The 21,809-nt window shown below is 43.7% G+C and overlaps 1 protein-coding gene across 1 annotated transcript; it reads right to left on the bottom strand.

Moving 5' to 3' along the window:
• Window positions 1-3,391: 3,391 nt before the first annotated feature.
• GCC1 (GRIP and coiled-coil domain containing 1) lies at window positions 3,392-21,780 on the bottom strand. The gene is made up of 4 exons (XM_068275913.1): window positions 21,536-21,780; window positions 17,556-18,052; window positions 12,182-12,704; window positions 3,392-6,864 (listed from the first exon to the last, which is right to left on the bottom strand). Exons 2-4 carry the CDS (start codon window positions 18,032-18,034, stop codon window positions 5,752-5,754), a joined length of 2,115 nt encoding a protein of 704 aa, XP_068132014.1. The 5' UTR covers window positions 18,035-18,052; window positions 21,536-21,780; the 3' UTR covers window positions 3,392-5,751.
• Between the last annotated feature and the right edge of the window lie 29 nt (window positions 21,781-21,809).

Genomic DNA, 21,809 nt, shown 5'->3' with positions numbered 1-21,809 from the left:
CCGGTCTGATTTCCAATCGATTTTCCGTTCACAGCTATGGAAAATCAGATCGGAAATCAGATAGGACTTGCTGAAAATAATTAATCTGGCAAGAAATCTGCCAGAAAATCTCATCGTGTGTATTGGGCTTCCCCCTACTGAGGTGAGTACACCCAGGGGAACTTTTAAAAGTTACAGGTTTTCTTTAAAGGAAATATGAGAAGGATGGGGGGGGGGGGGGGAGTAGGATAGGGGTAGACTGGTTGGAAATAGAAAAAAAGAAAATACATACCTGGGGCTACACACAGCTTTCATATTATGCCAATACCTTTACTTTTTTAATCTGTTATATAGCATGGCACCTTTGGTTATTATCTTTCAATTTCAACTTGCAGCAGGCTGAGAATTTCAGTCTGGCTAAGAACTCACAGCAGAAATTGCACCTGGGTAAAAACGCACATTTGCACTTATTTGTAGCCATGGCAATGGTACTCTGGCATGCATACTGCCTGTAAACTTCCACTTATTTGATTAACTAGCTGCATAAGTTGGGGGGCTTTGCCAGTCATTTTTAACACATGGACTAGTCTTTTTGCCATTTTATTATATTAAAAAAAAAAAAAAAAAAAAACAATTAGTTTCAATCTGCTGCCAGCTAACAAATTTCAAAACTGAAAGCAAGTTGAAATTGCGTTTCTTTTCAGCCTTTGCAACGGTACTTCCTGTATGCTAATAGAGTGAGACTGCTGTGACCATGTCCAGAAATCCTCATCTTACTGCAGAGAAATTTGCTGCCCAGGGTGAGAGGCTTTGTTACTCATTCTCAACATGTGAAATGCTTATATTTATATGCAGATAAAAACAAAGTATCCAAACTGAAATGTTTGCTGTTAATTACAACTGTATTGCACAGGGCCAAAACCTGAAAATAATGAGTTCTCCGTAACAAAAGTAAGATCTCCCTTTTAAATGGACAGTAACATTTGACACTATCTGGCAGTTCCTGTTACAAGCACTGTGGAATAGATGCGATTTATATGCACATAAAGACAAATTATACAAGCAGAGTAAGGTTTGATTTTACTCTTTGCAGTATATATAAGTGAGCAAAACTGAGCATGTTTTTCTTAACAGAAGTGGAATATCCCTTTAATTATTCTTCTAATCCATCAATTTGTTGACTATTATACAATTTAAGCTAGGCAATGATAATACCATTATATGTTGGATTCAGTGCAAAACACTAAATCTAAGAAAATCTAAAAATGATGGCCTCTTGGTCAAAGTTCAAAACGCTGCTGTCTTTGGAAATAAACATGGATGGATGGATGTGAGGAGGTCCGAAGGCAGACATGACGCTGAAGCATTGACCGCATTGCTTTGCACTGCGCAGCACAAAGCAAGCAATAGGGGCACGTGTGATCTTATATCAGATGTCGTGTAGACATCAGTTCTACAGTAACTTGTAGTGCAAGGTGGGAAACCGTATTCGGAAGTTTTGATGGTTTACCAAATTACTAGAATATGCCTAGCTTTAGATGTGGTGAGACCATCATCAAGATCGCTTGGTGTATTGCCACCTTGTGCTCTATAACTTAAGTTGCTCACACTGAACAAGTACTATATGTACACTGAGTATAGAATAAAACTTTCCCCTTCAAAATATTCACATTTTGTTGCTGTGTAGCTTTACACAAAAAATCCAGCTGTATTTCCACAATGCACTCAGTAACCGCTAAGTGAAGTCTAGCATTGCCTTTAGGCAGCCTCAGACACGCAGTGCCGCCCAAGTGATGCCGATCTGCGCTAGGTGACAGTCTTTGTGTGTACGAGGCTTTAGTTGCATTGAGTCAATACAGCATTTTTTTCATTTCAGGCTGCACACAACAAATTGAGAATATCTGCAAGAGAGGGAAATTCCTATTTATACCCACTTTAAAACAGTACAGCTTATTTATGTTCCAAATATGCATAATACTTACAACCCCCCCCCCAAAAACATTACAGTTGGGAAACTAAGAAACTTATGTCTCAGTCAGCAATGGCAGTCTCCACATTTTTTGTTCATGCCAAGTGCACTTGCTTCATATTCAACCCTGGGTTCATGAAAAAACTGTAGTCCCTCTCTCCTATCCTGGAATAATAATGGAAATAAAATTAGAGGAAGAGACTTCTGCCACTGAGCATTTGAGGTCATGTGACTGCTTGGCTCCCACTCACTGAAACCTGCATTCTCCATCCTATGCACAGGGCTAGCAAGTTACACTTACGGTGCAAAGCACAATTCTGCCTTATTAGTCTGGGCAGTAGTCGTGTGGCCACAATACTGAGAACAGTGCATTTGCAATTCATGGAATTGAGAAGCCAGGCAGTGACTTTTTTTTATTAGTCTGAAGTTGGGCTTTGGATAGTTCCTTTTTGAAGTAAATATTTATTGTAAAGAGACATTGAAGCGAAAACAAAATATATGATATAATGAATTGGTTGTATAGTACAGCTAAGAAATAAAGCATTAGGAGCAGAGACATAAAGGTGCCCATACATTAGAACGAGTATGGGCAGATTCGACCAAGAGACAAATTTATCTCTAATCGAATCTGCCCATACACTACAGGCCGATTCCCGTCCGATTTCAGCATTAAAGAGACACTGAAGCGAGACTAAATCTCGCTTCAGGTCTTATATATAGCGAGATGGACGGACACCGTGCGGAAGCTGCTACAGGACAGGTAATGTATAAATGCACTACACTACATACATTTATACATTTTGGGGGCAGCGGCGGGGCAGACAGCGGCGGCACAGCCGATTCCCTGATGATTTAAAGAGAGTCTGAAGCGAGAATAGATCTCGCTTCAGACCTCATAGCTAGCAGGGGCACGTGTGCCCCTGCTAAAACGCCGCTATCCCGCGGCTTAACGGGGGTCCCTTCACCCCCAACCCACCCCCCACAAAAGTTGGTCGGAAAATGGTCGCTCGTATTCTTCTTCCTGGAGGCAGGGCTAACGGCTGCAGCCCTGCCTCCAGTCGCGTCTATCAGACGCGCATCGCCGCCTCTCCCCCGCCCCTCTCAGTGAAGGAAGACAGAGGGGCGGGGAGAGGCGGAGATACGCGTCTGACAGACGCGCATGGGGCAGGGCTGCGGCGGTTAGCCCTGCCCCAACCAGGAAGCGCTCCCCCGCTGCACGGAGGGGGATTGGGGGGGACAGGGACCCCCGTTAAGCCGCGCTATAGCGGCGTTTTAGCAGGGGCACGCATGCCCCTGCTAGCTATGAGGTCTGAAGCGAGATCTATTCTCGCTTCAGACTCTCTTTAAATCATCAGGGAATCGGCTGTGCCGCCGCTGTCTGCCCCGCCGCTGCCCCCAAAATGTATAAATGTATGTAGTGTAGTGCATTTATACATTACCTGTCCTGTAGCAGCTTCCGCACGGTGTCGGTCCATCTCGCCGGGTAACAGCCGCATACACGCTAGCAGCGCATAGCGCCTGATGCGCCTTCGTGACGTGAGAGCACCGCCGGCGTGTATGCGGAACCCGAAGATGGACGGAAACCACGTGCAGGCTGGCGAAGGACAGGTAATGTATAAATTCACTACACACTGCATACATTTATACATTGCGGTGGCAGCGGCGGGGGTTTCGTCGTCTCGTCGCTTGTTTGCAAATCAGCTGCCGTACTGCCGCAAATCCAACATACGCGATCGACTGTGCGGGCAATTTTGTCCCGAAATTGGTCGCTTTGTCGGTCGGGCATGCACTTGGCAGCACCAATTTTCATCCAATTCGATTATAATAATCGAATTCGATTATAATAATCGAATTGGATGGTCGATTGGTTGGTGGTCACTTAAGCTGGCCATACACTAGGCCGATTCCCGCCAGATCGACAGCAGATTTGATCACTGCGATCGAATCTGCTGTCACATCGTTCCCGCTACACGCCGAATTTTGATCTATTTCGTCCGATCCCGTCGATCGATCCGTGTGGAAAATTACCGTCGATCGCCCGCGGGTAGGGAGCGCGTCGCTAGCAGTGTTCGAGTGCCCGACGACCGATGCAATAGAGCGGCAATACATTACCTGCTCCGCCGGCGCGACTCACCCCGGTCACCGCTGCTCCATCTCCGCGCTGGTCTCCGGGTCTTCACTTCTTCCTGCCCGGCAGGAAGTTTAAACAGTAGAGGGCGCTCTACTGTTTAAACTTCCTGCCGGGCAGGAAGAAGTGAAGCATGCCGGGGCCGGAGACAGCGGAGACGGAGCAGCGGTGACTGGGGGCAGGTAATGTATGGGGGGGGTGTGGGGGGAGGAGGGCGGCGGCAGCACCACCACCACAGATTGTGAACGGTTTCAAGCTGAAATCGGTTCACAATCTGTTTGCTGTAAAGGCAGCCATACGATCCCTCTCTGATCAGATTCGATCAGAGAGGGATCTATCTGATGGCAAATCGACCAGTGTATGGCTACCTTTAGTGTATGGCCCCTTCAAGTCTAATATTTGTTTCCAGTACAGGAAGAGTTAAGAAACTCCAATTATCTATGCAAATAGCCATTGAGCTCTGCGACTTAAAGTCGCAGAGAGCTCTGACTTCTGATTAGGTTATCTCGGCTGTATTGTGTTTTTCTTTTGCAGAGAACAGTTCAGGACAGGTCAAAAGTTCACTGCCTGTTCTGTAAAAACTTGTAGGGTCTGTAAAATGCTGAGTAATGTGTAAACTGCAATTATTAGAGAATGATGCAATGTTATAAAAAAAAGAAAAAAAAACAAACCTGTATAGCTGAAAATAAAAATATGAGAATATTTTTTTTTTGCTACCAATGTTCTAGTAATTACCCCTACTACACAACCAATTCAGATCATATTTTTTTTTCGCTTCAGTGTCTCTTTAAGTTAATTTATATTATAATCTTTAGAATAGTGTGCAAGTGTGGGGGCAAAAGGTTATACAGTAATGCCTTAAAGTTTTCGTAAGCTGTACTTACCTGTACTTAAAATGCACCCTGATCAATAATCCAATATATCAGCAGTAGCGATTTTAACTCCATTTTATAAGGGCCCTTTTCCACTATCTGAATCGCAAAATCGCAAACCGCTACCAATTTTACAATCGCTAGGGTTTGCTAAATAACATAGGAATCGCGGTAGGTTATTTCCACTACCGCGATTCGTTTTTGCCTCAAACGCGATCGCGCCGCGGAGCGATATTTGCAGCGATTTTGCTATACACTACAGCATAACAAAATCGTGAACCCAATCGCCGGAACTTTCCTGCACTTTGCGATTCAGCAATCGCTAGCGTTCAGCGTGAACGCTAGCGATTGCTAGTGGAAAAGGGCCCTAATACTGCCATGTGACTCAATCAGTACAGACTAAATAAAAAAAACTAGCTACAGTTTATGTTGATCCCTCTTTAAAAAATGTACTTCTAACATGCTCTCCTCTGCCTCTACAGCTGTGAATTAGCCATGCTACCAATCATCCCTGTGCAGAATTTATCGGCACTCCAGTCCACACAAGAGCATGACAACTCATTAGTGTAAACAATGCCGGTCACATGCCAGTATTTCAGAGTGTATTGCATTATTGATGAGTCTTCCATGAACACTTCAAATGTCAGAGGATCATACACCCAGCATCCACAAATGTCAAATATCATTTCTGGTCCGTGGATTAATAACACCACACTTATCCTTCTAATAGAAATAGAGTAAAAAGTCCTTAAAAATATTTCATTAATGCTGGTCTTTGTAGTCATTAAAATTGTAAGCCACAATCACCTCTTTGCTCCTACCCACCACCTATTCCCATCTTGGGCCCTCAGAACTGCACTTCGCTCTTCTGGGGAGAAGTGAAGCACTGTAAGAAGTGCGCTTAATGTGTGCTGTCTACCGCAAGGATCTGACATTGTTAAAAACCCCAACAACACATTTTTCAGATACTCCATATTTGCCCCTTCCCGGCTTCTGTCCCGTAATGCTTTTTCAACCTGTTGATGCAAATTGTGCATCTCCTCATTTTTCTCTGCTAGCCGTTCCTGCGCGTTTTGTATTTCTGCTTCCAGCTCATGCTTTCTCCTCCTCAGAACGCCAATCTCTGCTTCTTTGCGGGAGAGCTGTTCTGCATAAACAAGGAAAGCAGGAGAACTTGTGGATACAAGTTCTAAACTACTATCCAATGGGTCTGGTGATGGTGGGGGTATCCCATTTGGAATCTTGGTTTCTCTCAGTTTCTCCAGTTCCTGTTCTTTCTCTGCCAGAACTGCCAGCACCCTCTCTCTGTGCTGTCTAAGTTCCTCTTCCATTCGTGCCATATTTTCTCTGCTTTCTTTCCGCACATTCTCAAGCTCCTGCCGGTGAGCCTGTGCTAACAGTACTAACTCCTTTCGGGCAGCCTCCATCTCCATTTTGCGCTTGTTTTCTGCTTCCTCAGCTGCCAGTCTCAGGGTGACATATTTCTCTTTTAGCTCAGTCATTTTCTGCTTCCCCGCCTCCAGCTCTCCTTCCCGTGCACCTTTGTTCCTCAGCACTCCCTGAGCACGTGCTTTGTAGCGCTCAAACTCTTCTCTTAATTGCTGGAGCTCTTGTTGATAGAATGCCACCGATCCCTGGGGCTCCTGGCTGTCACTACTGTCTTCTGCCATTGGACTTTTAATAAGAAACGTTTCAGCAGGGGCTTGGAGTGAGCCAGCCATAGCTATAGTTTTATTTTCTGTCTCCAGCTGAAGGACGCGTTCCCGAAGCTTGCGGAGTGTAATCTGGTCCCTTTGTTTGGATGTTTCCGCAGCTCCCAAAAGCTCAGACAGCTCAGATACCTGGGATTCCAGGGATCGTATCCTTTCTTCTTCTTGTAGAAACCTTTGTGTGTTTTGTTGCTCCTCCTCCAGCCTCTGAAACAGAGTCAAATGCATAAAATAAGAGAAAAATCAGATGAAACAGAACATGCTACAACAGGCTGGATAAAGGGGCAAGAATACTTAGACAGGCACCTTCTGACCTATCTAACCTGTGAGGTTTACCTCTTGAGGGGCAAACCTCTGAGTCCTCCAGAGGCATCCCTGTAGTCCATTGCCCTGCCGTTTTAGCGTTGAGACTCCAAAGCATGGCCACACTGCGCCTGTGCAGTAGCACAAACTTGCTTGGGATCTGGGGGACAAAGCCGAGCCGGATTGGGTCCATGCTACTCTGCATGCGGCTCACGCGTGTGCAGTAGTAATGACTACTTTTTCCACAGAAGCCTGAGTGAGTCTGTGCTACTGTGCATGCACGAGCAGTCTATGGGCACTTGTCGCCAGTTTTCGTGTGGGGCAGCACTGAAAAGGACCAGTGGAGGAAAATGGGGAAGCCTCCTACAAGTCTCTGAAACTGTTCTTGTGACTGAAACTTAAAGAGAATATGTACTGTGAAAATCTTACATAAATAAACGTACCAGCCGGTTTGTGGTCTTCTCCTAGCCCCCTCTGTGACATTTTCGCTGCTCCCCACTGCTTTCTTTGTGATAAAATCACTGTTTTATTTATTGTTTTTGTAAACAATGAAGATGGCCGCCAAACAGGAAATACATCATCAGAGCAGGTGCGCCGTTTGCAGAGGCTCCTCTCAAATGTGATTTGATTGCTGGAATGCTACACCACTTGTTGCCTTAGCTGCTTGTCTGAGCTCTGATCTTTCTGCACTCACAGCTGTTCACAAGGTCACAGCTCCTGAGCCTGAAGACTTGCTGGCTGTGGGCAGAGACCTTGTCTGACTCATACACACACAGTGCCTGCAGGGGGCATGGAGGAGGTGTTTATAACTTTTCCCTATCACAGCAGAGCAGTGCATTCCTCTCTGCCTCGACAAGGCTTGACAAAGGAAAGAAGATAAGATTTATTACAGAGACAGCGCAACTAGAAAAGGCTGCAGCAAGCCAGACCACATTAGAACAGGTGTAAGAACTTATAGTATAGAAGAAATAAGGCTGAAAATGTTGTTACAAAGTCTCTAATACAAATATATATAAATGCGGGCAGCACAGTGGCGTAATGGGTAGCACTCTCACCATGCAGCGCTGGATTCCGGGTTCGAATCCCAGGCAGAGCACTATCAACAATCTGTGTGCACTCCGGGCACTCCGTTTTCCTACCACATCCCAAAAACTTCCTGATAAGTTAATTGGCCCTAGACTATGATACATACACTACACAATACATACATAAACATATGACTATATTAGGGATTAGACTATAAGCCCCTGAGGGACAGTTAAGTGACAAGACAATATGCGCTGTAACACTGTGGATGTCAGTGCTATATAAATACTAAATAGTCATATAAATGCTCCCGAAAGACTTTGTAATTTAAGGTAATTAAAAAGCATATTTTCATTTCAGTTTGCTGCCAGATATGAATTTCTAAAATTGACTGAAGCTGGAATTGCACTTACTTGCCAGCCTGGAATCTGTACTCACTTTATGGAGTACAGTTTAGAAACTTCCCATCTTGCTGCATGCACTGGCTGTGATGTTACATTTCAAATAAAAAATAATCACCTCTGCTAATGGATGTAGCTAACACCTACACAAACAGAGCAGCTTTTGGCTCTGATTTTAACATGAAAAGCAGGAACATGCTTACACAGCTATTAAAAAATACTTAAGACATTACTTGTACATTGTAGTTTTAGAACACCTTAATGGGGAGGGTGCAGCTGCATTGGGGGAGAAGATGGCTAAACGGTTGGAGGAGATTTTAAACTAGGATCTGGGGGGAGGCGGGAGGATAAAGTCTCAATACATAGACAAGATGAGGTAAAAAGACAGTGGGAACCTATCATTATGGAGGGTGGAGAGGGGGGTGGGGACAGTGTAAAGATTAAGGAGGTTGGTAAAAATTCAAGTAGCCAATTTCATGTAAACAAAATTGGTAAATGTGGTGGTAAAAATATAAAGTGCATGGTAACCAATGCTCGGAGCCTTGCAAATAAAATAGACGAACTAGAGTTCATTCTGAATGACAAAGGCTATGACATTGTGGGAATAACCGAGACATGGATGGATGAAAGCCATGACTGGATAGCTAATTTAAAAGGATACAATGTGTTTAGGAGGGATAGAACAGGGAAAAAAGGTGGAGGGGTTTGTCTCTTTGTTAAGAATTCTCTTACAGCTGTCCTCAACGATGAGATGGAGGAAGATTGCGAAGATGTGGAGTCCGTTTGGGTAAATATTCATGGTGGAAATAAAAGTTGCCAATTGCTTATTGGGGTATGCTACAGGCCACCTCTTATTAATGAAGCTGCAGAACTGCGATTACTAAAGCAGATTGAAAAAGCTGCAGGTAAAAATGAGGTCATAATTATGGGCGACTTCAACTTTCCAGACATTGACTGGAGTATTGAGGCTACCCATTCTGGTAAAAGCAGCAGATTTCTGGCAGCACTACAGGACAATTACTTGACTCAAATGGTAACTGAACCAACTAGGGGGAATGCGTTACTGGATCTGATCATTTCTAATAGACCAGATAATGTATCAAATGTGCAGGTTCAAGAACATTTGGGAAATAGTGATCACAACATGATAACGTTTGAGCTGGTGACTGATAGGCCACGGGGCAGCGGGACCACTAAAACTATGAACTTTAGAAAAGCAAAGTTCACTCAAATTAGGCAGGCACTAAGTTTGGTGAACTGGGATAATGTACTACAAGGGGAAGACACTGAAGGGAAATGGCAAGCTTTTAAACTTATACTCAATCAATACTGTAGTATGTATATCCCATATGGAAACAAAATGTCTAGGAATAAAAAAAGGCCTCTATGGATGAATAGAAAGGTTAAAGATAAAATGAAGAGGAAAAAGAATGCCTATAAGGTCTTAAAACAGGAGGGGACAGAGGCTGCACTAAGCAATTATAAGGAGTGCAATAAAAATTGTAAAAAAGAAATTAGGCAGGCAAAGATTGAAGCTGAAAAACAAATCGCTAAGGATATCAAATCTAACCCAAAAAAGTTTTACAAGTACATTAACTCTAAAAAAAGAAAGGTTGACTGTATAGGACTCCTAAAGGATGAGGATGGGAACTCAATGGTGGATGACCAAGGTAAGGCAGAGTTATTAAATGCTTTCTTTGCTTCTGTCTTCACAAAAGAAACAGCACTGTTGCAAACTACAGAGGCGGAAGAGTCTCAATCTTCTAACTGTAATATTAAATACTTAACGCAGGAAGAAGTGAAGGCAAGACTAAATAAATTAAAAATAGACAAGGCACCTGGCCCGGATGGCATGCATCCTCGGGTCCTAAGGGAATTAAGTTCAGTTATAGATAAACCCCTTTATCTTATCTTTTGTGACTCTCTTGCAACTGGCAGAGTCCCAGTGGATTGGCGTACAGCCCACGTTTTCCCATTATTTAAGAAGGGCAAAAAATCTGATCCAGGAAATTATAGACCTGTAAGTTTAACATCAGTTGTATGCAAACTATTTGAGGGGTTACTAAGAGATACTATACATGACTTCATAGTAGAAAATAATCTTATTTCTCAGCATCAACATGGGTTTACTAAAGACAGGTCCTGTTTGACTAACATGCTCAGCTTTTATGAGGTAGTGAATGCTAATATGGATATTGGGAATGCTGTAGATGTGATATATGGTACTTGGACTTTGCAAAGGCCTTCGACACTGTTCCCCACAAAAGTCTGGTGCAAAAGTTGAGGATGCAAGGACTGGGGAAGAGTCTGTGTTCATGGATAGGGAACTGGCTAATGGACAGAAAACAAAGAGTTGTGGTCAATGGATCATACTCAAAATGGGAGACTGTTAGCAGTGGGGTCCCACAGGGGTCTGTTCTGGGTCCAGTGCTCTTCAATTTATTTATTAATGACCTAGTAGATGCAGTAGTGAGCAATGTTGCTATTTTTGCAGATGATACAAAATTGTGCAGAATCATTAACTCTCAGGAAGATAGTGTCATATTGCAACAGGATCTGGATAGGATGGCTATATGGGCACATACATGGCAGATGAAATTCAATGTTGACAAATGTAAGGTCATGCATTTTGGACGTACTAATGGTCTAGCACCATACAAAATAAATGGGATACAGTTGGGGACATCAAACTTGGAGAAGGACTTAGGAGTACTCATTGACAACAAGTTAAATAATCGTACTCAATGCCAAGCAGCTGCAGCTAAAGCTAACAAAATTTTGGGATGCATTAAAAGGGAAATAAAAACTCGAGATGCTAGGATAATATTGCCCCTGTTTAACTCTCTAGTAAGGCCACATCTGGAATATGGAATTCAGTTCTGGGCACCACATTACAAAAAAGATATTGCAGTTTTAGAGCAGGTGCAGAGACGAGCAACAAAATTGATGCGTGGGATGGAAGGTCTCACTTATCGAGAAAGGTTAGATAAACTGGGTTTATTTAGTCTAGAGAAAAGACGCCTTAGAGGGGATCTAATTAACATGTATAAATACATCAGAGGGCAATATAATACCTTGGCGGATGAGCTTTTTGTCCCTAGGCCTTCTCAAAGGACTAGAGGACATGATCTGCGCATGGAGGAAAAATGTTTTAGCCATTTATTTAGGAAAGGGTTCTTTACAGTAAGAGTGATTAAGATGTGGAATGCATTGCCACAGGAAGTCATTATGGCAAACTCTATACCTGCATTTAAAGGGGGCTTAGATGCTTTCCTTGCGTTGAAAGACATCCATGGCTACAATTACTAGGTAATGCCTAATGATGTTGATCCAGGGATTTTATCTGATTGCCATCTGGAGTCGGGAAGGAATTTTTCCCTTTAGGGGCTAATTGGACCATGCCTTGTAAGGGTTTTTTCGCCTTCCTCTGGATCAACAGGGATATGTGAGGGAGCAGGCTGGTGTTGTACTTTATACTGGTTGAACTCGATGGACGTATGTCTTTTTTCAACCAAAATAACTATGTAACTATGTAACACTTGCTCATTGATAGTCGTTCTTTAAATAAGCCTGAAGTGTCCTGGCATGCCCGAATCTATGGACAAATTCAGAATGTAATGTGGCCAGCAGGCACTTGTATTATCAAGCATACTTTTTTTTTTTTTACTTAGAAGAAGCTCTTAACAGATTTGCATCACTGACTCAGCTGTAGAATGCTAAGTAATTCATTGGAATATATTTTTGCAGCTCTGCAAGAAAACTGGAACATTCGATTTTTTTCTCTGAGAAGTTACCTTGCGCCTTTCCTCCTGTAGAATAGCTTCCATTTCCTTCTTCACTGCAAAAAGCTCTTCCTGCAGCCCCAGAACTGCAGGGTCAGGCTCAGACTTCTGTTTCTTTGCCTCTTGCAGTTCTTTTCTTAAATCTTCCAAGTCTTTACGTATCCTTTTGCTTTGTTGTTCTGATGCCTCTGCCCTAACTGCAAGCTCAGATTTACCAGCCAACTCTTGTCTGGCCTCTTCTAAGCGCAGTTCTACTTCTTGCCTTTGGTCTCGCTCACTTTGTACAAGACGCTGCAGCTCTTTCAACATTACTGCATGGTCGGCTTGCTCTTGAGCACGGTCATGTTGCTGGCTAATAAGTCTGGTTTTGGTTTCAGCCAACTGAGCCTGGAGTCCCAGAAACTCCTCCCGGAGAATATTGTGCTGTTCTTCCATACTCTGTACGGTTTCTTCTACCTCCTGCTTTGCTTTTCGTTTGTCTGCTTGGTATGATGCCTCCATTCGTGATTTCTCTTGTGTGACTGTGGCCAAGGCACTGATGGGATATGCAAGTAAACACTATTAGGAAGAAGCCCATCTGTAGATTTAACATTTCAACATTTAACTTGGACATCTGTACAGGTGACACAACACAAAACATTGCCTTTTAATTCTGTCTGTCCCGATCTCAAGCTTTTCTGTGAGAGTAACACCAGATTTGAACTGCAGTACCAACTGATGGTGTAAACTAGCTAGAATCCAGATACTAGTTCCGTATTCTGCAAAATCAGAACATAAACCTTTACACATGCGGCAGAGGGCACTAACTCACCCATGTCGCCGCCTCTGGCTGCTGTGCTCCATGTTGCGTTCCAGTTTCCCGATCTATCCTTCTTCCGACTGTGAAGAAGGAAGCACTGTAGAACTGGAACATGATGTGGAACGTAGTGGCCAGAGGCAGAGTCAAGGGTGAATTAACACCCCCTGCCATGGTCCGCATGTGTAAAGATTCATGTTCCGATTTTGGAAAATTTGGAATGAGGTTCCACATTTAAACATGACAACACTACTGACAATGCTTCAAAATACAGATGTTCACTGATGAGATGCTAAGTTTTCTGGCTTGCATGCAAATTTAATGCAGACTGTATGCTGCTTGGAACTGTGCCAATCAAAATAACCAGCAACTGCATTTAATTGGTTCAATCCCTAGATGCTTGCAACTTGCATTGCATTTGCATGCAAGTTGGAAAAATGTGCATCTTAGTGATCATCACTAAAGAGATTCCTTAAAGCAATCCTAAAGAGTGGGGGGAGGGGAAAGTTGGATACTTATCTAAGTAGTGGGAATCTCCTAAGTTTCACTATGCCAGCACACGGTCCCTCTTTACCCACTTTACTGCGCACAAGAATGAACCATCACCGCTTTAAAATGAATGAGGGTAAAATGGAAAAAACAGTGGCCCAATACTTCTGTGAACCAGGGCACGGTATGCAAGATCTCAAAGTACTTATTCTTAAGGGTAACTTCAAAAATGAACAATCAAGAAACATTTCTGAGTACAAATTAATAAAAATGTTCAAGACATTAACAGAATATTTAAATTGTGGAATGGGATTCCTAACACCTTATTTAAATGATACCCGAGGTGAAAAATATATGGAGGCTGCCATATTTATTTCATTTTAAAGTGGATCCGAGATAAACTTTTACTCATTGCATAATTGTGCCCCTTTCATATAGTTTATATGGCATTCCTCAAGCCAAATACTTATTTTGTTTTGTTTTAATACTCTAATTCCCTATAAACTAAACAAGCCTCGCCCACAGCTTTCTCCAGTGCCTTGGCACTCTCAGACTCATGTAGCAAGGGCTTATGGGAACTCAGTCTGGGCAGGAGGAGGAGGTTACTAGCCAGAGATTTCAGAGGGAAAGGGGAGAAGGAAGGAGTGAAATTTTCACAGGCTGAGGGCTGGAGATGCTATCAGCTTGCCTGTGTGTAATGTGACAAACATAACATGGCTGCCCTCATTGTATTACAGGAATAAATAATCGTAAACTGTTGAAGCTGTTTGCAGCTAGATTTGCTGTGTAAACTATCTAAACTGTAGATAAAAGATATATAGACAAGCCACTTGTTATAGTTAGTTTTTCATCTCGGATCCGCTTTAAACAATACCAGTTGCCTGGCAGCCTTGTTGATCTTCTGGCATAAGTAGTGTCTGAATCAAAACCCTGGAACAAGTATATGACTAAACCAGTAAAACTTCAGCTGACTCAGAGAACCTGATCTGCTGCATGCCTGTTCAGGGACTACGGCTAAAAAGTATTAGACACAGGATCAGGTGGACTGCCAGGCAACTGGTATAGTTTAAAAGGAAATAAATATGGCAGCCTCCATATATCTTTCACCTCGGGTATCCTTTAACATGACTGACTTGGCTTCATGATCTTCAGATACCTGCTAGATGTATGCTTGCATGAGCTCACTGGCTCCAACCTGTTGATCACCTGACATCTAACTGCTAAACAGTAACCAGCACAATAGTCAATCTCGTGTTTACTATTTACCTGCATCAGTGTTTTACTTCAGCTAACATCTGGAAATATGCATGAATAAGGGGACTAGATCCCAGAAAGCTTCCATCATTTCATTTTATCAATTAGCCATTAAAAGGTATTACTTTTACAAAACTTTTTTTCTACCTACTCAAAAATGCAGAAAACCTTTTGGCTGTGTTCTTCATTATGCAACTATGTTTAAAAGAATACAGAGGTGAAAATAAACTGATGAGATAAACAATATCCTTCTCCCGAAAATGCCTTTTTGGATATCCCACAGTTTTATTTTACATTTACACCTACTTTTAAAGTTTATCACAATGGCACATTCATTGAAGTATTCCAAAGCTGAAATCTATGAAATAGTGACCCTTTATATCTCTTTCCTACTGTAAGAAGCCATTTTCTGCCAGGAAACTGCTTTATTGCTGTAAAATCAGTGAAGGTTACTCTACAGCCTGACCAGGTCCAAACTGGAAACAAACTGTCACCTGCATACCTGATGTTTAACTCTTTCAGGAAGAAAAAGAAAACAAGGAATACAGTATAGTTATTTGTGTGCTTTGCACTGTACATATACATATTTATCTCATCATGTCACGTTACCTCAGTATTCTTTTAATAACGACCATAAAAAGAATAAATCTAATCTGAGGCTGGATTCACAGTGGTCAGTTGCATAACATGCGTTATGAGTGTGAACTGCAATGGAGCCTTGCCACACAGGGTAGCCACTGCAGAGGTTCACATGGCCCCAGGCCGATTATTATTTTCTTTTTAAAGTTGCTATACGCTTTAGCTAGCGGTTCGCTAGCTAAGCATATTCTCAAAGTTGCTCCAGTCCCCCGCAATAGCTTCCGGTATACGTACCCCCCAGTGTTCCCACGCCGGCGCAGCTGCCAAATCGGCTCCAGGCTTCGCGATAACGGCGATCGGGATTGCGGATGACATCGTGAGGTCATCGCCGATCATCGCCATAGCAACGCCGGAAGCCGATCGGGAAACTACGCTTTTCGTGGGATTGTGGCGAGGTACATGTAGCCGGCGGCGATCGGCGGGCATGGGGGGGACCGGAGCAACTTTGGACATACGCTTAGCTAGCGAAATGCTAGCTAAAAAGTTAAAAAACAATTCTGGGGGACAAAAAACCTCCCGGCGGACGCAGCCTCAGAAACTGCGTACCGCCAAGGGGGTTAATGACGGGGTGTTAAACTCCAATAAATATAAAGTGGGCCGAAATTGAGCTCTGGGACCAAGTCACGGGCCGACCTCTATGTCAGGTGTCCACCTGTCTCCCTTATAAAGCTCTCTGGTGTCTAAAACCCCCCTCCATCCCCTATACAGTTCTCTGATGTTTAGTAGTCCTCCCTCCCTCATTTATACAATTCCCTGATGTTTAGTGGTCCTCCCTCCCCTATACAGTTCATGGTGTATAGTCCCCCCCCCTTCTTCCCCTATACTGTTCCCTGGTGTCCCCTTTACCTCTCCTATACAGTTCCCTGATATCTAGTGCTGTCCTTGCCCCATATGGGTTCCCCGGTGATCTAGGGCTTACCCTCCAATATAGCTCCTCTGGTGGTCTTGAGTGAGCCAAACATAATGCAACAGGGGAAAGCACCTGATGGCCAAATCTGATAGCTTCTGAGTGCCACATTTGGCCCACGGGTCGGAGTTTAAAATGTATGCTTTAATGCAAAGCCTGCATGCAACGTGAACAGGCCCATAGAATTGTATGGGCAGTTAGTTGACATGCAGAATTATTCTGCAACGCAACTGACCACGGTGAACAGAGCCTCAAAGATTAACAGATTGTATCCGCACAAATCAACAAGTCCACACTAAAATTAGTCCAGTCATTCTAGCATGACTGATTAATAGTAAGATCATTTCAGACGTTTCAACCGGATTATTTTAAATTGAAATTGCCATTTCATTGGCGCCAGTTAAATATAAAAAAATAGATAATCACTACACCCAAATAGTTAATAATAATAATAATAGATATCTGGGCCAGGATGCTATATGCATGGAGTTTGTATGTTCTCCATGTGTTTACGTGGGTTTCCTCCAGGGCTGTGGAGTTGGAGTCGAGGAGTCGGGGCAATTTTGGGCACCCGGAGTTGGGGCAATTTTGGGCACCCGGAGTCGGAGTCGTGGTTTCATAAACTGAGGAGTCGGAGTCGGGTGATTTTTGTACAAAATCCGCAGCCCTGTTAAATATTAGAGTAAGGAGTCGGAGTCGAGGAGTCTGGGCCATTTTGGTTACCCGGAGTCGGAGTCAGAGTCGTGGTTTCATAAACTGAGGAGTCGGAGTCGGAAGATGTTTGTACCGACTCCACAGCCCTGGTTTCCTCTGGTACTCAGATTGCCTCCCACATTCCAAAAACATACAGACAGATTAATTGGTTCCCTCAGAATTTACCTTAAACTGTAAATGGAAAATTAGACATTGAATGACTATGGTAGGGATGAGAGTGAGCTCCTCTGAGGGACAATTAGTGACATGACCATATAAACCATGTAAAAGCATAGTAGAGGATGTTAGCGCTCTCTTTAAATACCCAATCATAATATGTATACATTTACGAGAGTATGAAGACATGCAAATAATTTTAAGTTGATACAGGATTATACAAATTATGTATGCAAATGTATGCAGATTGAAATTGGACCAATCAAATGAAGCCGAGGTGGGATTTCATTGGTCCTTTTTCAAGCTGAAAAAAATTTGCATAATCATGCATCAACTCTACATTATTTGCATCTCACTGACCATCCCTATTCAGGTACACAAGTACTACACAATCAATGGTCAAAATAAAAGCATATATTTCACAGGCTAACCTTGTTAGAGTGGCAAGCTGATTTTTAAGTTGTAATATTTTTCTTTCTGCATCTCCTGGTGTGGTAGGTCCACCATCTCCACTAGCTGTGCTAACTCCACTCTCTGAACCACTTGCCTCCTCTGCACCTGTACCACCAACATGTTGAGCAGGCTCTACTCTTTCATCTTCACTGGTCTCTCCTCCCCTAGCACTGGGTAGACTTCCTGCTGTATCCACACTGTCTTCACTGTGTATGGAATGCTGGTCATCATGTGGCTCTTCAAAATCTGAGACTAGAAGTTTGGGATCTTGAGATGCAGACAGGACATGGAGACTAGCTTCCAAAGCTTCTTTTTCTTTCAGGAGACTCTTGTAAGCTCGAACGACATCCTTTAACCGAGTCTGGTACTGCAGCAGCTGTTTTCTTTGAGTTTCCACTAAGTCTTGTAATTCCCTTTTGCTTGGGCCACCTCCAAAACTCATACCCAGTTTCTCCATTGTACACTGTACATCACCCTTAATGAAGAAGCAAGAGAAAATGTGTCATTGTAACTTAAGCTGGGTACATACGGTACAATTTTCAATCAGATCGACAGATTTATTAGATGATTTCCGACCAGTTTGATCGGATTGTGATTGATTTTGCGAACAATTTTTGGTACTTAACGCAAAATTGATTGAAAAATCAATTTGAAACAATTTGACGTCTACACACGATGCAATTTCTTAGATCACCAGTAAATCAGATGGAAAATTGTATCGCGTGTATGAGGCTTAATGAATACAGGTGGTAAATTATTTCACAAAAAATGAAATGTTAATGCCACTTTAGTATCAGTATGACTACACAAACAAGTCTGTAACTTATGCCATTACAGATCATCTCTCAGCTTCATTCTGCAGTTGTACTTGTTTCTAGCTAGCTTACTGAAGTATATGACTTATGCCTAGTACACACTATGTAATTTTCCGCCAGATTGACGGTCAAATCTATTATGTACGACAGGTCCGATCAGATTTCCGATTGTTTTTCTAATCAATTTTGTATAGTAAGCGATTGGAAAAATCAATCAGAAAAACGATTGGAAAGCAGATCGGACCTGTCAGTATCAATTTGATGGTAAATTTCATTGTGTGTACCAAGCATACGTGCCAAGAATACTCAGGATTCTCTGTCTCACTGGTTCATAAGCTAACATAAAGTAAAATTTACAGCATCCTGTCACTCCCTAACTGCTTTTCTGGGTTCACTGCAATAACATTCATTCTACAGGATAGAAGGATCCTACACATCTGAAGGGAAGCTTGCTTTGCGTACATGGCATCTGGAGTAATTACTCCTCTCTCACGAACAGCTGAGCGCAAAGCAAGGTAGCTTTCTCAACAAAACATTGGTATAGATTCACTAAACTGCAGTAATCTGAATAACGTGTGCAAAGTCTTACGTATTGTGAGTAAAGCATAATACATTGCTGGAAGCAGCGTGTGTGTGTATCAGCGTGTATGGAGAGAGAGGAGACTGGCGGCGAGAGAGCAGCGATCGGAACCAGGGAGGTGAGTAGTTTTCTATAGCGCTTCCCTGCGCATTACTCTGTAGTGAGTCCGAGGGGGGATCGCATGGAGGACGGCCCGGGGAGAGGGAGGGAGAGGTCGGGCTGCCCTCCCTGCGGCTGCGGCTCCCCCCTCCATCATGGGGGGCACCTACCTAACCTATACTGGGGCAGCTACCTATCTAACCTATCCTGGGGGGCACCTACCTAATCTAACCTATACTGGGGGGCACCTACCTATCTAACCTATACTGGGGGGCAGCTACCTATCTAACCTATACTGGGGGGCACCTACCTAATCTAACCTATACTGGGGCAGCTACCTATCTAACCTATCCTGGGGGGCACCTACCTATCTAACCTATCCTGGGGGGCACCTACCTATCTAACCTATACTGGGGGGCAGCTACCTATCTAACCTATACTGGGGGGCAGCTACCTATCTAACCTATACTAGGGGGCACCTACCTAACCTATATTGGGGCAGCTACCTATCTAACCTATCCTGGGGGGCACCTACCTATCTAACCTATCCTGGGGGGCACCTACCTATCTAACCTATACTGGGGGGCAGCTACGTACCTAACCTATATTGGGGCAGCTACCTATCTAACCTATCCTGGGGGGCACCTACCTATCTAACCTATCCTGGGGGGCACCTACCTATCTAACCTATCCTGGGGGGCACCTACCTATCTAACCTATACTGGGGGGCACCTACCTAACCTATTTTGGGGCAGCTACCTATCTAACCTATCCTGGGGGGCACCTACCTATCTAACCTATACTGGAGGCAGCTACCTATCTAACCTATACTGGGGGGCAGCTACCTATCTAACCTATATTGGGGCAGCTACCTATCTAACCTATCCTGGGGGGTACCTACCTATCTAACCTATACTGGGGGGCAGCTACCTAATCTAACCTGGGAGGCAGCTACCTAATCTAACCTATACAGGGGGGCACCTACCTACCTATCTAACCTATACTGGGGGCATCTACCTATCTAACCTATAGTTGGAGCATTAACTTATCCAACCTGTATTGGGGGCACCTACCTACCTAGCTAACCTATACAGGTAACAACTATACTGGCTACCTATATTGGAGGCACCTACCTAACTAACCTATACTGGGGGCATCTACCTATCTAACCTATGCTGGGGGCAACTATTCTGGCTACCTATATTAGAGGCACCCACCTAGCTAACCTGTACTGGGGGCACCTACTACCTATCTAATTTATACCGGGGACGCCTGCCTATCTAAGCTATACTGGGGGCAACTATACTGGCTACCTATACTGGAGGCACCTACCTGGCTAACCTATACCGGAGGCAACTATACTGGCTCACCTATGCCTGGCTACCTATACTGGGGGGACCTATAGCTGGCTACCTATACTGGGGTACCTATTCTGGGGGAATCTATACTGAGTGCAACTAGACCTGGCTAACCTATACTGCGGGCACCCATACCTTGCTGCGGGGGGGGGGGGCGCAATTTTTACACCCTCGCCCTGGGTGCATTTTAGCCTAGAAACTGCACTGCTATGGATCTAAATGAACTCGACTTGCCTGATCTCCATGCTCCCATCCAGTGACTGACTATGCATTACCTTGTACTCATACTGTGCTGCGTGATCTGGTTTGCATGTATTCTTGTATTGTCTTATTGCTGTAGGTCACCCCTAAATATTGTCTGTAATGTACAGTGCTGCGTAATATGTTTGCACTTTATAAATAGAATAAATAATAAATAAGTGGAGATTTGCATGTCCAGAATATTTTCTTCTCGTTGTAAGCTGCATAACAACTAAACAATAAGCCTGCAAGATATATGGGGGGAAAGTTTGACAAGAGACGGATTAACGAGAAATGGGTGCAATACTCTAGTTTAGGAGGAACAAGCAAGAAAACCTCATAGGGAAAGTCCTCTATGTGATTGGGTGGACAGCATCCTCCCGAATTGCTAGGTTTCCAATAAGTTTCAGTAATTATACAATACACTCAGACTATTCGGCCAATCACAACGCTTTGTGCTATAGAGTGTGCAGTTATTGGAGAACTGTTCCCTTTTAGGTGCCCTGCTGCTCCCCCTAAACTAGATTAGTGCCGAAATGGAGCCCTAGGCAAGGTATTGTCTCTCCTTGCTTTGAACCCGGCCTTTTCGGTAAACTGGGAAGGAGCAGATATTCAGAGTAGATTGCAACCAGGCCCCTTGACAACTGCCAAGCCCTAGGCACCTGCCAATCATGCCATGTGGATGATCCAGCTCTGTTGAACCAACATTGTAATAGCTCAGGCTTTCTAAAATGTACAGGGGGGCAGGAGTGACAGGTCCCTCTGCAGTTTTGCAGACACCAGTGCCAGGGATCTAACAACTCCAGCAGTACACATAGTTGGGTCAGCAAACACTACACAGCCGCAACACCGCGCTTACTGCTCACCTCCCGAGGCTTCCATCTGACGGGAAACAACTAATCGATGTCACTGACGTGTCTACTCCCAGACAGGTCACCCGTGTACCCGGATTTAGGTCCGGTACGGAACACTTCCGGCTTTCACATGAGGGTGTAGAAAGATGGAAACCTTACGACTTCCGGTGGGAAGTGCTCTAGTGATTATACGAGGAAAAAATGGTAAACGCGTGAGAAACAATAGAATTCTGTTTGTCGGATAGCGTTACGCGAGTCAGAAAGTCCATACGGTGAATGCGACTGA

Source organism: Hyperolius riggenbachi, chromosome 3 (assembly GCF_040937935.1).
Source record: "Hyperolius riggenbachi isolate aHypRig1 chromosome 3, aHypRig1.pri, whole genome shotgun sequence".
In the NCBI taxonomy this organism is placed as follows: Eukaryota; Metazoa; Chordata; class Amphibia; order Anura; family Hyperoliidae; genus Hyperolius; species Hyperolius riggenbachi.
The sequence above is the reverse complement of the archived record's forward strand: the minus strand, read 5'-3'. Positions and strand labels throughout refer to the sequence as shown.

Excerpts from the sequence above, each read along its gene's own strand:
- GCC1 (XM_068275913.1), bottom strand. The coding sequence starts at position 18,034 with ATGGAGAAACTGGGTATGAGTTTTGGAGGTGGCCCAAGCAAAAGGGAA. Across the intron at positions 12,705-17,555 it reads CAGCTTGCCACTCTAACAAG|TGCCTTGGCCACAGTCACAC; the intron begins GTTAGCCTGTGA and ends ATATCCCATCAG. Across the intron at positions 6,865-12,181 it reads TACAGGAGGAAAGGCGCAAG|AGGCTGGAGGAGGAGCAACA; the intron begins GTAACTTCTCAG and ends ACTCTGTTTCAG.